Source organism: Telopea speciosissima, chromosome 2, assembly GCF_018873765.1.
Source record: "Telopea speciosissima isolate NSW1024214 ecotype Mountain lineage chromosome 2, Tspe_v1, whole genome shotgun sequence".
Taxonomy (NCBI): Eukaryota; Viridiplantae; Streptophyta; class Magnoliopsida; order Proteales; family Proteaceae; genus Telopea; species Telopea speciosissima.
The window spans coordinates 19193478-19211202 of record NC_057917.1 but is presented as its reverse complement, the minus strand read 5'-3'; the positions used below and the strand labels follow the sequence as shown (position 1 = coordinate 19211202).

General features: G+C 40.0%; 1 protein-coding gene across 2 annotated transcripts in view; it reads left to right on the top strand.

Annotated features, from left to right (window-relative positions):
- The window catches only part of LOC122650139 (threonine dehydratase 1 biosynthetic, chloroplastic), a 37262-nt gene that overhangs the window by 16076 nt on the left and 3461 nt on the right, over positions 1-17725 (top strand). The window contains exons 3-9 of one of the 2 annotated variants that reach the window (XM_043843455.1): positions 1876-2357; positions 2787-2966; positions 3087-3356; positions 5180-5386; positions 6165-6413; positions 6506-6579; positions 6827-6944. In XM_043843455.1, the coding sequence (XP_043699390.1) occupies positions 1878-2357; positions 2787-2966; positions 3087-3356; positions 5180-5386; positions 6165-6413; positions 6506-6579; positions 6827-6944 (1578 nt within the window). In that variant the 5' untranslated portion in view covers positions 1876-1877. Of the gene's footprint in view, positions 1-1836; positions 2358-2786; positions 2967-3086; positions 3357-5179; positions 5387-6164; positions 6414-6505; positions 6580-6826; positions 6945-17725 lie in introns of those variants that run through there. The other variant, XM_043843454.1, reaches the window with a different exon arrangement.

The following is a 17725-nucleotide window of genomic DNA, read 5'->3' as shown; positions in this document are numbered from 1 at the left end:
ACAGTGGCGGGAACCTCGTGCACTGGGTATGCCCTTTTTTTAGTAATCAAACTATTTCTAACCTAAAGGCTCTCTTTGGTTCAATTTTCATTTCAAAATTTTACTGATTTCTTGAAAAAATGTCAATAAATAAATTTTTGATCAAGAAACTGAAAATTTTTAATTGCATAAAGTTGAAAATATTTCAAGAATACAATATCCATTGGATAATTCAATTTTGAGAATAGATTATTTCTATGGTCTTCTTCTTTCACATGTCATAACCAAAGGAGGCTACCTGCCATTTGTTGAGAGAATCCTTTTAGCGTACTAGCTACCGTACTAGAAATTTTCTCTCCTTCTTTTTGGCTTTTCTTCTCGGCAATCTCCTCAACTTCCATTTGTTGGAACTACCGGGAAATACTTGTAACACAAGTCCATTGATTCAAGCAGATGTAAATCTAGAGGACACGTGTTGTTGCATAGAGTGGGTGGCGCAAGGGTGTAGGGAGAGCGGGCTGCGCGAGGGAGGATCCGCCATGAGGGGGTGGCTAATGGAGGCTGTGTCTTCTCTGTTTATCTTTAAGTAGGGGTGTCAACGGGCTGGGCTTGGCCATAACCCTAGCACAACCTTAGGAGCCTCAACCTAAATTTAAACCCAGCCTGACCCTGCCAGGACCAAGCATACCCTCAATCCGGCTCAATCCTGACAGGGTTTTTCTAAGCCCGACCCAGGCCAGCCCTGTTTGGCCCTGATTGACTTTGAATATTTTATTTGATGACCCATTGAATGGTGGAATTAACAAACCCATCACGGGCCACTTTGATAAACCATTAAGTCCACTTATTATATATCCACCACTTTGAAACACTATTAAGTCTACTTATTATATTCACCACTTTGATACACTATTAAGCCTACTTAATAAAGCCCATCATAACCTGACGTTGGATATCTTAATTGATTGAATAGTGGAATTAACAAACCCATCACAAGCCACTTCGATAAACTATTAAGTCTACTTATTATATCCACCACTAATTATATTTACCACTTTGATACACTATTAAATCTACTTAATAAAGCCCATCAGAACCCATACATACATATATATATATATATACACATATAATACATGATCAGGTTGGCCCTACTAGGATTGAGGCGTCAACCCAAGCTCGGCCTGGTCGTGCTAGGGCTAGAAAAACACTAAACCCAATCCTATCCTGGTAGAAATACAAGCTCGACCCAGCACTATTCGGGATTAGGGTAAGCTCGGGCTGGTCGGGTTTTTTGAACACCCTTTATTCTTTAGTCAAAATGAGTGGCTAACGGAGGCTATGTGTCTTCTCTAGAGGGAGAGAGAGTCTAGAAACCTAGACGAACCAAAAAGACCCGAATCCTTGCTCGGTACATGGCACATAGACAGTAACATGAAACAAGTGGTGTGACAAAAGTCTCGACACAAGGCGATGATGGCGGCTGCAACAGGAACCCGATCATGGTTGGTTTACGACTTTACGTGGACCATTGTTAAGCCAGGAAACATTCTTCCTTATAATGTTAATAATGGGAAAAAGCTAGATGTAACCAATATAGATTTTAAAATTATTGTAACTTATTTTTAGTTTCCTAAAATACCCATAGTGATAAAGACATGATTGAGTGATTGACCAAAGGGCACTAGAAAAGTTAAAAAGTAAATTCAAATATCAGTTCGTGGGTCCCATTTTAAGAAAACAAAACCATAGACTATTGGACATAAATGTAATTAAATTGTCATAAAAACTCATTAAAGACATTTTCTCGTGGTGACATTTAGCTGGACTTTTTAACACAAAACCCTTTCATCTGCGTTTGTTTCAGTTGCGACTCGACCTCCCTCCGTTGCCCAGCAATGGAGGCGCTCGGTTTCGCTCCTTCACAGGCGTCGTTGCTGCGTTCGAACCGCGTGAATTCCATCTTCCCATCCTCCATTAGGATCTCATCAAAAGAGGAGAAGTCCCTGAAGAAGAAGAAACCATTCGTCGCTGCTACATTTGTTAAGGGACCGCCGCCTCAGGTCTCTCAGACACCCTCGGCGGTTGTCTCTCCTGAGAAGACGATTCAGACCTCTTCTTCTTCTTCTTCTTCAACTCCTCCTCTGAAGAGGTATCTTCCAGAGTCGTTGCAATATGAAAGCGGTAAACTTGGTGGGATACCGGACGGGATGGTAGCCCTTGAGAATGATGGGTCTCCCAGTGCTCCTCATTACTTGATCAATATACTTTCTTCCAAAGTTTACGACGTCGCTATCGAGTCGCCATTGCAGTTTGCGACAAAGCTCTCAGAGAGGCTTGGCGTTAATGTTTGGCTTAAGAGAGAGGATTTACAGTCTGTGAGTTTTGATTTTTTTTCCTTTTTCCCCTTCTCCTGTAATGTTCATTTTATAATATACGGTTTTATCTTTTTCCTTGGAATATTTATTTATTTTATTTTGTTTTTTCTATTTGAATTTTCATGGGATCAATGTTGTTGATTCTATGTGAAAAGTTTTAAGCTTTATGCATTTTGTGAATAACAGAGTGTGTCCTGTTTTTTGCGTACTTGACTTAGAGTTTAATGTTGAAAATGTGTTGTTTTCTTTTCAATGATACCCATATAATGCAATCTTCTCTTGGTGGGGGGGTGGGGGGGGGGGGCGCGCTGTGAAGATGGTTCAAATCTTAATGCAGTTCGGGATGAATTTCCAATTTTGTGTCTTAAAGTAGGGAGTGAAGGTGTTTGCTTGGATTGATTATGATGGTGTGATTGGTTGGATACGTAGGTTTTCTCATTTAAGCTGCGAGGAGCCTATAATATGATGGCCAAACTTTCAAAGGAACAGTTGGCCAAGGGAGTTATTTGCTCTTCAGCTGGTAACCACGCCCAAGGCGTTGCATTGTCTGCCAAGAAGCTTGGTTGTGATGCTGTGATTGTTATGCCTGTTACCACCCCAGAAATCAAGGTTCTCTCTTTTTTTTTTTGTTTTGTTTTCTAGTTGCAGTTAATTTGACTGTTTTCACTTCTTTCATTCTTTATGATATTAATATTTATCCCTTCTTATGTTGAAATTGTCTATGTTCAGTGGAAATCAGTACAGAAATTAGGTGCAACTGTTGTTCTTACGGGGGACACCTATGATGCAGCACAAGCATATGCCAAAAAACGTGGTGAAGAGGAGGGTCGCTCCTTCATACCTCCATTTGATCATCCAGATATTATTGTTGGGCAGGGAACAATTGGGATGGAGATTGTGCGTCAAATGCAAGGTCCACTGCATGCCATCTTTGTGCCTGTGGGTGGTGGTGGACTAATAGCTGGAATCGCCTCATATATAAAGGCGGTTCGTCCAGAGGTTTGTAAGTTGCTCCCAAAATCTTCACTCAAATAACACAGTTTAAACAGTTTGAATAATTCTTTTTAGGATATTCTTTGGTTGTCCTAGGTAATTTCTTTAATTATAGGGAACTTTAATATCTTACCTTTGGAAAAATTACCAGGGGCTTCCTAGTTTGGAAGTCCCCCCCCCCCCCCCAATAAAGTACCTTATAGTTTTACTTTTAAAAATAAAATTATTTTCTACTTGTAGAAACTTGCGACCGGATTTTCTCTTCTTAAAGAAACTGTACTGCATACTAGCAACATGGGTGAGAGAAGATTTTTCTTAATAGATTTGGGTTAGCCAATTAAAATAAAAAAGGGGCTCTAAGTCTTTTTTCAACTTTGAGGCAGCTTCTTCTAGGAAAGATCTTTGCAACTAAGTAGCCTTTAATAATTTTTCCCATTTAAATTTGTAGTCACTTCTAGGAGCTCTGAGATCCCTAAAAGTATGAGATCTTGCAAATTTAATCTTGATCATGCAACTTCCTAATTTAATTAAGATCTGTAAGGCTGCTTAGTCTCAGATCATTAAAGTCTAAAGGCATCCGTGACAGCAGAACAGCATGTTTGCTAATGAAGACTTTATTTTTTAAATTTTTTATAAACATTTGCCGATATATTTAGACAATTTGGGTTCTCAACTTGTCACAACCAAACTTTACTTTGTACATTTTGTTTTCCCTCTGCTTCCCATTTCTTTCCACTAAACTTGACAAAGGCCTCATCCATCTTTCTGGGGTTGGCCTCATGAATGTCATTCCTTATTTACTCTCTTTCTAGCTTTATTTTCTGCTATATCATAAATCTTTAACTCTAATCTTTCTACCATGGTCTCCATCCGCTTGGCCTCTTTTTACTCTTAACAGAGTAATCTTTCTACTTACCATTCTTCCCCCATCTATCTTAATTCAATTTTTTTTTATCAGGAACAGAAAAAAGATTTTTATTAAGAAGAGAGTGGACAAGTACGAAGCAGAAGCAGGAGAAAATAATTAAAATCCAAAGTCAACTCAAAATATTCCCTGCTACCCTACAAAAATCCTGGAACACCTATTTAAAAAGCCAGCACATGTACAAACATGTCTACATCTCTACTCCTAGCCCCACCCCCCGCACCACCATATGCACAGAGCTACTTCCCTTCAAAGGAAACCTTACTTCATGGTCCCTCTGCTCAAGAAAATCCCTACTGGCCTGGTTGTCCCCTCGAGACCAATTTATACATAACCCCTTGTTTATTTGAACAGATTGGTTGCTGCTTCCTTGGCCAATCGCATCATCTCTGGGTCCTCCTTCAGAACCATGGGTACTACATTTTCTCCTGTCCATTCCAATATGTTAGTTGAGACTTCCTCACCTCTCTTCCTTCACTACTGGACTGATCCGTAGTTGGAACTATAGCCTTGGGAAGACCAAACTCTCAACCATCTAGACGATTAACTTTTTTCATCTAAACTGATTCTATTTATGTTTTTTTCTTGATGACAGTATGTTATTCCAGAGAACATGGCTGGTCTCAGCCAACTTGAACTCTGTAAGCTCATTTCCACAGTAACAATTATCCTGTAATCCTATGGGTGACATCCTCTACAGTCTTAACCCTCGTTGTGAGTGATGAAACCAAGATATTGAAAAATTGTTACCTTTCATGTATATATCAACTTCTCGTGTTTAAAATCAAAACTAAATTGAACAATGTGCCAAAAGAGAAAAAGAATTGGATGACAACTTTCATCTCTTCCATTTAAAAGTGAAATTTATCATGAATACTAGGATCTGTTCTATTCTATAATGCAGGTGAAGATCATTGGGGTGGAGCCTTTTGATGCAAATGCTATGGCACTATCATTACATCATGGGGAAAGAATCATGTTGGAGCAGGTTGGGGGTTTTGCAGATGGTGTGGCTGTGAAGGTGGTTGGTGAAGAAACATTTCGCTTGTGCAGGGAGTTGGTTGATGGAGTGGTTCTTGTGAGTCGTGATGCTATCTGTGCATCAATAAAGGTAAAACTCTTTTATGTCTTCAGCCTCTTTTTCATTATCTTTTCAACTTCTGATGTTGTAAACAAATATTTTACCTTGTGTTTGTGTGTTGATTTATTAATTTGTGTATAAATCATGCGGATTATCATGCCGAATCATTATGTATTTATCTATCGAGTTGGGCATCATACAAGTTGGAGCTCTAGGTGCGGTTAATCATTTGCTGGTACAATTGCAGGTAGAAGCTTGTTAAAAAAAAGCTAAAAATAATAGTGGATGTGAAAGTTATTGCTTATATAGTTAAATAGTTGTTTGCACACATGATATGATGTTGAAATGAAGATAGATTTTATTTTTATTTTTATATTTTGTAAAAGTGTAGTATGGTGTCTTCATACAAATTTTGTTATCTTGGTTGGGGTTTACTTTGTAAAGGTTCAGATATACCTTTCTGTACATCTTCATACATATAGTTATTAGTTACTGAAATGAAGTTTGTTGTTGCAAATATTAAAAACAATATATAATAATGACATTAAATCCTTTGGAAATCGGTATTGACCATGAGCCTTGTAACTGGTTCAGCGGTACTTAGAATGCAATCAGCCGTCTCCATGGGTCCGCAGCAACGTTAAATAGAAATTTCAAATCTCAGGGACTCTTCTCTATAAAAGTAAGGTCTTGTTCAGCTTAAGTGCCACTAAGGTTAGCTTGTCAGGTATCTGTGGAAAAAGGGTGCATAAGACCATGTATTATGTATGCTGTGTGACAATACTGAATATTCCATGATCTTTTACAGGACATGTTTGAAGAGAAGAGAAGCATTCTGGAACCAGCAGGGGCCCTTGCATTAGCAGGAGCAGAAGCATATTGTAAATACTATGGCCTCAGGAATGAAAATGTGGTAGCAATAACCAGTGGGGCAAATATGAATTTTGATAGATTAAGATTGGTCACTGAGCTTGCTGATGTTGGTAGGAAACGGGAGGCTGTCCTTGCAACTTTTATGCCCGAGGAACCTGGAAGCTTTAAACAATTTTGTGAACTGGTATCCTTCGAAGTTTCTTTTACATCAATTTTCACATTATAATGTTGTGTTTGTCCTGGTGTTTGAATGAAAGGTCTTATTTTCTTTGGCAGGTGGCACAAATAAATATTACAGAGTTCAAATACAGATTCGATGCTTTTAGAAAAGATGCTCTTGTTTTGTACAGGCAAGACTTAATCTGTACCAAATGTAATAAGAGAAAAGTGAAATTCATAGTTTCTCAAACAACTAACTTTTCTGTATAGAATGTCTTCCCAAGTACAGTTTTTCATTGTTTCTCTTCATTCTCTGTGTGGCTGTTGAACATTTATAATTACAAACTCATGGAGTAATCCATATCCTGTCTTCTAAAATGTTAGGTAGACAAGTTATCCAGTTATTTATTAGATTTATTTAATTATGGCCATTTGCAGTGTTGGTCTTCATACTGTTTCTGAGCTTAAAGAGATGATGGATCGCATGGAATCTTCTCAACTTCGGACTATTGATCTCACAAATGATGATTTGGTTAAAGACCATCTACGGCACTTGGTAACCATCCTAACTGAATGCCCCCTTGTTTTTTATGCTCTGATGCCTAAGTTACTAGAGATGCAATGGATTGGTTATGGGTGTTGCTTCCCATAGAAATGGATGAACTAAACTGCCAGATAAGCCCTTAGTACTCCCTTCCAAATCAACTGAAAATATTTTCCCCTTGTTTTTTATGCTCTGATGCCTAAGTTACTAGAGATGCAATGGATTGGTTATGGGTGTGGCTTCCCACAGAAATGCATTAGCTAAACTACCAGATAAGCCCTTAGTACTCCCTTCCAAATCAACTGAAAATATTTTCATCTCACCCATCAGCAATTACTTAAAATAAAGTGTTTTAAGAATCCCTACAATCTTTATGTTATTAAGATAAAATTACAGAACCCCATAATGAAGGGTTAAGTTTTACTGGTGAAGGTAACTTAGTGTTCCTGTTTGAAGACTTGAATTCCTTTTGAATAGCTATGGTCAGTTGGCCATTCCTTGGTGCCAGCAAGCAGGAGTGGGTATGAATATGATTTGTTTCAACCTATGATTTTTTTTGAAAAAAATTCAGAGATGGTGGTGTTTATGTATACATTGACTCTGCCCTTCCCTAACAGTTCGAGCTTTTAGGTGAAATGGTAACAAACATGGTATCAGAGCAGGGAGGTCAAGTCTTCGACTCTTAGGAAGGGCATTGGAAGAGTTTTCCAGACATTTCTTCTCCCTTGGTGCCACGCGAAGGAAATGCCGCATGAGCTCCACGTGCAAGGATCACGTGGTCTTGGCCTGCACGTGCGGGGAAGTGTTGATGTGTACATTGCCGCTGCCCTTCCCTAACAGTTTGAGCTTTTAGGTGAAATGGTAGTGAACAGGTGGACCTTTTATTTAGCTTATATATTAGGGGTCTTTTATTTGTTTTGGGTGCTTCTGTTTATAGAATTTCTATCATTTCACATATGCTAGGTTTGTGAGCAAATAGGAAACTCAAGTCTCTCCCGTTAGTGGATATTGTGGAGATTTGAGAAATATGGCTTATGACTATATGGTCACAGCACCTCTTTATTTATAATAAGCTGGAGAACATTCCAAAATAGATAAAAGGACAGAATTACCCCTAGGATGAAACTACCCTTGAACCCATATTACAAAACTCCCCCTCAAGTTGGTGCATAAATATCAAACATGCCCAACTTGCTGACTATAGAACTAAAACTTTTACTACTAATTCCCTTGATGAGAATAGCAGTTAATTGCTCACTAGATTGAACAAAAGGGACACACACAACTCCTTCTTCCAGCTTCTCCTTGATGAAGTGATGATCAATCTCGACATGCTTGGTTCGATCGTGATGAACTGGATTATGTGCGATGCTTATTGATGATTTATTGTCACAATATAATTGCATGGGCAGCTCAATTGGAATACATAAATCGCGAAGGAGTCCCTGGAGCCGGAGAAGTTCACATATACTATGGGCCATAGCCTGGAACTCTGCTTCTGCACTGGATCGAGCAACTACATCATGCTTCTTGCTCCGCCAAGTAACCAAGTTACCTCCAACAAAGGTGCAATAATCTGAGGTGGATCTCTTGTCATCCGAACATCCTATCCAGTTTGCATCAGTAAAAGCTTCAACTCGCAAGTGATCATGAGGAGAGAAGAGAACACCTTTTCTTGGAGAAAAGACTTCAAATACCTCAAGATTCTATATGCTGCCTCTAGATGGGTTGAGTGAGGATCATGCATATATTGGCTAATTGCAATCACTGCAAAGGCTATATCCAGCCGTGTGTGTGAAAGATATATCAGGCGTCCCATCAACCTTTGGTAGCTACCCTTATCCACTGCCTCTCCATCCTTATTCTTTAGATGAGTGTTAGGCTCTAATGGAGTATCAACAGGCTTACACCCCAACATCCCTGTGTCAGACAAAAGGTCAAGCGTATACTTCTGTTGAGAAAGGAAGATACCTTGAGCAGAATGGGCAACCTCGATCCCAAGAAAATATTGCAAGCTTTCCTAGGTCCTTAATTTCAAACTCTGTCTCGAAGTAGGTCTTTAGTTTGGTTATTTCATCAGCATCACTCCTAGTAACTACTATGTCATCTACATAGACAATCAAAATTGTGATATGCTGACCAGTCTTCTTGATAAACAATGTGTGGTCGGCATTACTTTGTTTATAGCCAATGGACATCATGGCTCTATGGAAACGACCAAACCAAGCTCTTGGGGATTGTATAGATCATATAAAGCTCTCTTCAAACGACACACTTTGCCTTGGGTTTCTAGGGCTGCAAAACCAGGAGGGATATCCATATACACCTCCTCTTTGAGCTCCCCGTGGAGAAAGGCATTCTTCATATCAGTTGTAGGAGATCCCATCCTTAGTTGACTGCACAAGAGATAATTACCCTAACCATGGTATAAAATCTCGCGAAATATCGGCGATATATCGCGATATTTAATGAATCTCGACATGACCGAGATACGAAACAAGGTCGAAATAAAAAATCAATAACTGTCGATATATCGAGATATTTCGACGATATATCGTGGAACTCACGATATATCGCGAGATATCACGATATATCGCGAGATATTGTAAAGTGACAATAGTGTCACATTCAAAATCCTTATAAATTTCATATTTCGCAGCTCTTGGTCGATATAAATTTTCTCTCTTCTTCCTCCCTTCCAAGCCTCATTAAGCTCCTTGTCGCGGAAGACGTCGGAGGGTCATCTAAGCTCATCATCCAAGCCTAATTTCATTATTTAAGGTAAATTATATTTCTCTAAAACTATTTTTTAAAAAAACTTTGTACAAATGTTGTTGGATGTTGATGATATTAATATATGTTGACACCGGAGGCCGATCTACCTCACGGTGTCGAAATTTTTCCCATATGTATTTTTTATTTTTTTCTGGTTTTAAAAATTCATTTTCCTACAACTAAAATAGGAAATAATTAGGGGTAATATGACTTAGATGGTAATGAATTAAATATATGTTAGACACCAATGGCGATCTACGGCTTCACAATCGGATTTATTTTTCTGCTCTTAAATAATTCTTTTAATTTTCGAAAATTAAGAAAAATATATAAAAATTAAAAAAACAGAAATAAATAAGGAAAAATATGAGTTTTAAGTTTAAAAAATAATGAAAAAAATGAAAGTTATTTCTATATGTTTTGAGATGCATTACATGTATATTATGTTTACTAATTCATAGTTTTGTTGTGTTAGGTCAATACTTATATTAACATTATATATAAAAATTGGTTTTAATTTTGTGAAAAATATAAGGGTTAGGGGAAAAATATTAAATAACTATACAAGCGTATTAGTAATCTAAAAGTGTCAATTGAAGTGCATCTACATTAAGTTTTTAATTATTTGTGTTACTTACATTGCATGAAACAAGTATTATTATGGCGATCGTGATAGACAACGTGCGAGGGGCAAGCAAAAGGTGGGGAAAGTAGTCAACAAAGGGGCGACGGAACAAAGAGAACGAGAGGAACAAGAGAGACCAACCAGCCAAGATAGGGGTGACATTGCATGGTTACTGGTACTCCCATTGATGGGGATAAGAGAAAATCTATATGTAATTATTGTCACATGCAATTTATGGGAGGTGGGTCCAGAGACTTAAACAACATCCGTCGGAGGATCTAAAGATGTTGTAGGTTGCCATATGGTCCCTACCGAAGTAGCCAGGAGATTGGTGATAGTTTGAGGGGAAGAAAGAAGAGGAAGGGTGACAAGCAAAGGATAAGAGAACAACTTGAGGATACGGTGAGGAGTTCGATGGGAGGAGGAAGGCGATACAATGATGATGATGACTCCTCCTCCTCCTCCGATGATGACATTGCGTGCTGATGACATACAAACAATAGAGGAGGCTAGGGATTTTAGGCGGCTGTTTCAGGAGTAGAGGAAGTTTTCAAGATGATCGTGAGAGAAAGAGTAGGGGGTAGTGGAGGAGCGGCGATTCTGGAGGTCCTAAAACTTTGAATCCTTTTAAAAGATCCAAAGTGTGAGGGCAACCCCAACACCTCTACCAGTGCAGTACCACCATCAACATCCGATCCTAAATTGCATAAGAAGAAAGGAAGCGATCGCCAGAATCGAAGGAGCGTGGAAGGGGATGAAGGGATTGGTTAAAGAATCAATAGCTAAGTGGATGCTATACCATACCATCCCAAAGAACATCGCACAAGGCCCCCATTATGATACCATGATAGATACCATTGCGTGGCCGGCCCAGATTCAAGGGCCCCACCCCATATGAGGTAATGAATGTTTATCTACCTCAACAAAAGAGTGAGATTGATGAGTACATTAGTGAGATGAAGAATATGTGGGAGACATATGGGGTGACTATAATGGCGGATGGATGGATGGGCCTCTGAAAAAAGTCCATCATCAATTTCATGATTTATTGTGATGGGAGGACGGTGTTCCTCAAATGCTGGATGCATCCAAAGAGATAAAGGATGCAAAATATATTTACTGATTGTTAAAGGAAGTAGTGGAAAAAGATGTGGGTATTGAGAATGTTGTCCGGTTATAGCAGACAATGGAAGTAACCAGCTTGGCGGTGAGAAGATGATGAACAATAATAAGTACCGGCTCTTACTGGACTCCTTGTGCAGCCCATTGCATTGACTTAATGCTAAAAGATATGGGAAAGTTAAAGTTGGTGAAGGCGTGGTTGAAAGTGCAAGAATAGTCACCAACTTTGTATACAACCACTCCTATCGCTCGATCTATTGAGGGAAAAATGTGGGGAGTGACTTGGTTAGGCCTGGCATCACAGATTTGCCACCAACTACATTGCCCTCAAAAGCATTGAGACAAAGAAGGCGGTGAGAAGCGTGTTTGCTTCGAGGAGTGGTTTCAATGGAAGGGTTCCAAGATGCAAATGGGAGGGAAGCACAAACAACGATGTCATCCGAGGACTTACGGACCAAACTAAGCAAAGTGGTGAAAGTTTTAGAGCCGAATTCAAGTTCTACATGTTCGACTCCGCTCTGAAGGGCCCACCATGCCAGGTCCTATATCTTGCAATAGACTTGATGAAAGATAGTGTACATAGTGTGGGTCCTCGCATGATAGCAAACACACTTAGATATCATAAATGCTCATTGGGAGAATCAACTTATGCATCCAGCTGCGTAAAATTTGTGGAAATAAATTTGTTTTATGTTTACTAATTCATAGTATTATTATTTACTAATTACCTATGCATTTGACAATACCTCTATTCTATATGTCATATTTCAATACTACTTGAACCCTAAGTATCGATATAACAATAGGCTTGGGTTGGAAACTCGACTTATTGATCTTTGTGAAACAAGTAGTGAAGAAGTTGGAGCCGATGGTGCACTACAAGCAATTTGCAACATGAAGTGAGTTCATTTGGAAACTCGACTTATTGATGCTTTCAAATAAGTAGTGAAGAAGTACTTACTAATTTTCCACGTGGGTATAGATCAAGGTATTTAGGGATGCATTGGGAAGTTTTGGAACCGAGGTCGCGATCTGGCGCGAGCACGTGGTGATCTTTGGTAATTCTTTTAAGTTTTAAATTACATATGTATTGAAATTTGAAAGTTGAAAGTTGAAACAACATTTGACACATGTCTTTTTTGTTGTAAACTTGTAATGCATTGAATGGTGGGTGTTGTATGGGAATCGGTGAAAACTTAAGAAGAATAGCAATTAAAGTCCTCGCCCAAACATGTTCTGCATCCGGTTGTGAGAGAACTGGAGTACCTTTGCCTCATCCACTCCAAGAGGCGCAACAGATTGGGGTCTCAACGTTTATCGACATGGTGTATATGCTCAACTGAGCTGGCTCGCAGCACACATCGCATGGGACATGAGGGACAGAGGGGCACCATTGATCTAGTGACATCTTTCAAGTTGACTCGACGATGAGGACCCTATTGTGGATTGGGTGAGGATTGATCAAATGGACATTGATAACCTATCTAGCTGTGTTGGTGGTTTGAGTATGGGTGATAGGGAGGAGGACCGATTGGACATTGGCGTGCCCCATCTTTTGACGCACATGCCACTCCATTGGCATCGGATTATGGTGCATCACAACCTTACGGTGGATATGGATATGGATCATCATCATATGGGCGAGTTTAGTGGGGTAGGGGACTATGACTACTGGTCCCATCCCAGGGACATCTGGATCATCTTTTGTAGATAACATCTTTGCATACCCTAGCGGACCTAGATACCAACCTCACCGCCATACATGCGCCAATGCCATCGCCTCTTGCGCCGGCGCCAACATCATATCACGTGGATCATCTTCTTCACGAGATTTGGATCGATTGGTAACCCTAGTTTATATCCTAGGATAGGTTACCTACGATGTTGATGATTCCATTTACGTGACACTTGTGGATGACTACACTCGTTTCTTCTCCGATTCTATACCGTGGTCCACATATGTCATTCAAACAGAGAGCAATGGACGTCGACTCCGGCGAGGCATGAGTGGGATTGATCCAGGGAGGCACAAGAACTACTATTAGCGGTTAGCACTTGTAATTTGTAACTTAAGTTGTGATTTCATTAATCTATGTGTATTTAACTATTTATACATTAAGGTCGGCGACCGTATGTCAATCAAGGTGCAAGCCCAAAACACCAATTTGAATTCACATTTTTACAATTTTATGGTTTAAATGTGTTTATTAAGCTTAAATAAGGCTGTCCATGAAGTTTCGAGGCCTAAATATGGCCAAATACCCCGAGATGGACCCCGAAATATTGCAGAAAAATGCAATATTTCGAATATTCACGATATCTCGGATATTTCGGATATCTCGGTAGGCCGAGATACCGATATATCGCGAGATATAGTACTATGACCCTAACAGTGTTCATCTTAGCAACTGGGGAGAATGTTTCCTGATAGTGGATCTGATGTAGGTCACGAGTCCACATGTACCTGCAGTAACAAGCCCCAAAACCAGCCCAGTAAGGTTGTGGATTCGACTGCTGTGTGAGGCAGCCTGGTCTGATGATGTGGCAAGTTTTTGTTGGTTCGATGGAGCTTCATCTATAGCAGCCCGAACTACTTCCCAAAAAAAATAAAATTACTGTTCACATGAACAGTACCCGAACTACTGTTCACATGAACTATGTTATGAGTCCATAAGCCTTGAATGGAGAAGGAAGTCGAAGCAAATAATTGAGATTCTGTGAGCCCTACTGAAGATAGCAAGACAAAACAGATTTTATTGCTGCCTTATTGTTTCTAATTTAGTGTCATTCCTTTGGTTTTAGAAGGTTGATATATAAAGCCTTAGTAGTTTCTAATTCTAGTTAGTCTTTATTTTCAATAAGTTGCCATTGTCACTAGTTGCTAGGTTTAGTAGTTTCTATTTCCTACTTTCTATTTTAGGAAGTTTTTATTTCTACCTTTTATTTTGTAAGCTTGCCTAAGCTATTAATAGGCCCCCTATTGTTAGGAAGGATCAGATTTGGAAAAAAGAATTTTCAGGCCTTGTTGTCATCGGTTATGGGAGAAATTCCATGTTTCAACAACTCAGATAGCTGTGGGTGAGAGACCCAGGCTGAGAGAACCATTTCCTTACCCCCCTTCTCTTTTTTATCTTCTTCTCCTTTTTTCTTATCCTTTATGTTGTCCTTTCATATGTAATAGAAAACAACAATAAAAAAAGAGAGTTTAGTTATTTAATTTGTTCCTTATCGTGTTGATCCTGACTGTAATCAATCTCCCGCTGGTTTCCTTGGTTCAAGGTCGACTTTTGCATTAGGATCCCATGGGTTTGGGTAAAACCTCTAGCAACCAGCCTTGCCTTGTATCTTTCTACCGATCCATCAACCTTCTGTTTAACTGCAAAAACCCACTTGCAACCTACGGTTTCTTTCCTGGAGGAAGAGGCACCAATTCCTGGGTGTCATTTTTTCTAGGGCACTCATTTCTTCATTCATCGCTTCTTTACACCTTGAGTTCGTTAGTGCTTCCTACCAGGTGTTAGGGATGGAAACAGAGGACAAGGAAGAAACAAATGCATAGAATGATGGAGAGAAAGAGTTATATGAAACAATATTAGAAATGGGATGCTGAGTACAATTTCTACGTGGCTTATGGATAGTAATGGGTAAGTCAAGACTAGGATCGAAAGAAGACTCACCAGAAGGAACAGGAGTACTATAAGGACTTTAGACTGCTAATGCTGATTGGTTAGGAGCAGTCGTGGTGGTATTGTCAACTTGCTTTCTTTTATGCCACGTTCCTCTAGTGAATGTCTTCAAAGTAGGCTCACCATGCTCCCCCTGAATTAAAGGCCGTTTCTGCTCCCCCTAGATTAAAGGCTGATCTTGTTCTTGTCCGCTTATACCATCCTCAAGCTCAATAGACGGATCTTCTATAGTAGGTACATCCACCGCCAATGGAGCAATTAAAGGCATATCTTCACTTGCAATCTCCCCCTGAAGAGATGCATGAGATGGGAAATAAGCCTCTGTTTCCCGAAACATGACATCCATAGTGACAAACAATTTTTGGGAAGGGGGATGGTAACACTTATACCCCTTTTGGGTTGCAGAATATCCCAAAAAAATGCAATGCAAACCCTTCGGATCAAACTTGCCACTAACATGATGATTGCGAGCAAAGACCACACAACCAAGAACTTTGGGAGGCACCACAAAGGAGGAAGATGAACCCAATAACACATCAAGAGGGCAGCGAGAGGCCAACACTTGTGAAGGTAGCTGATTGAAAAGGTAGGCTGCCAGGAGAACTGCATCATCTCAAAAACGAGGAGGAACATTCATAGCAAACATCAATGATCGGACAACTTCCAAGAGGTGACGACTCTTCCGTTCAGCTACACCATTCTGGGCAGGGATATCCACACAAGAGGTTTGATGTATAATCCTATGAGTAGACAAATAGGCCTGAAGAGAACCATCGATGTATTCCTTCTCGTTTTCAGTCCGAAGAATTTTCACCTTGGCATCAAAATGCATCTAGATCATTTTGTGGAACAGCTGAAAGCAGGAGAATATATCGCTCTTTTGCCGCATAAGATACACCCAAGTGGTACGGCTGAAACAGTCAATTAACATGACAAACCAGCAATAACCACATGTAGAAACACAACGGGCAGGGCCCCATACATCAGAATGAATTAAACCGAAGGGAATTAAACTTCTATTTTCCAAAACAAGGTAAACAGCTCTAGTTTGCTTTGCAAAAATGCAAGCATCACAATTAAAATTGGTCGGATTACAATGCTTAGCCAAACTGGAAAATAAAGTAGATAAAACGACCAGAGGAGGGTGGCCCAGACGGCGATGCCACTTATTTAGATCATCCAAAGCAGACGCCGAAGAGTCAAAAGTAGAGGCCAAAGTGGATGGAGAACTGTCAAGCAAGTAGAGACCACCAACCACTTTACCACTGCCAATCATACGACCCGTCACCAAGTCTTGGAAAAGACAATGAGTAGGAAAGAAGATTACTTTGCATTTTAAATTTCTGTGTAAGACTACTAATAGAGAGTAAATTGGTAGAAAAGTTGGGAACATGCAATATAGATGAAAGAGAGATGGAAGGAGTGCACTTAATGACGCCCTTCCCAGAAACAGTAGAAAGGGAACCATCAGCTACACGAACTTTTACTATTACCTGATAAAGGAAAATATTGGTAAAAGTGAGTAGGAGAACCGGTCATATGGTCAGTGGCACTTGAGTCAATTATCCAGGAAATGGATGTGACTGAGGTACTATGGCCACAAAAGGAATACCTGGATGGGAAGAGGAAGACGAAGAAGGCTGGTCAGAGAACCCCGACAGTGAGGTGACTGAAGCTGCAAATGGTGTTGGTGAAGGAGATGAATCTAGCTGGCTCATCAGACGTCGTAGGTGCTGGAGTTCCTCCTGAGAAAGTGAATGGTCAGAAGCTGTGTCCTCAGATGAAGTCTGATTTGCTCTGGCTGAAGAGGAAGAACGACTCTGCCCACGTACCCGAGTATCATTGGGACGCCCGTGTAATTTTCAGCACTTGTCCTTTGTATGTCTTTCTTTCCCATAAAAATCGCACTTCACCGGAACTCGATCAAGAGTGGAACAATCACCAAGACCACGAGAAAGCCCCCACGAGATGAACTTTGTGGGCTAGAAAAAAGGGCTGGTCGTTCCTAGGTAACTGGGTGAAGCATTGTGACTGCTTTCTTGTGATTGCACCATGGCATAAGCCTGCTGAAGTGTAGGAAAGGGATCATGATTCAGGACATGAGCCTGAATCTGATCAAACTCAATGTTGAGGCCAACAATGAAATCGTGGAGACCATCTTCCCATTTTTTTAAAGCAGTAACATCAACATCACAAATAGAGGTAAAGGGCCCATAAAAATCCAATTGTTGCCACATGCTACGCAGCTTGGAATAATACTGGGAAAGAGATTACTCCTTTTGTTTGGTAGCATGAATTTTTTGGCAGAGTTCATAACATTGGGCAGCATTATCGACCTGTGAATAGGTGTCCTTTGCAGTCTTCCAAATTTTGGCAGCACTATCGAGGAGAAGATAACCCCCGGCGATGTCAGGATCCATGAAGTTGATGAGATAGGTTATCACAAGAAAATTGGATGTCACCCATTTGTCTTGAGAAGGACCAGCATCAATAGGTTTAACAGATGTCCTTGTGATGTAGCCTGAAAGACCACGAGAACCAAGGGCAAGGAAGCAAGACCGCAACCACATCAAGTAATTGCTCCC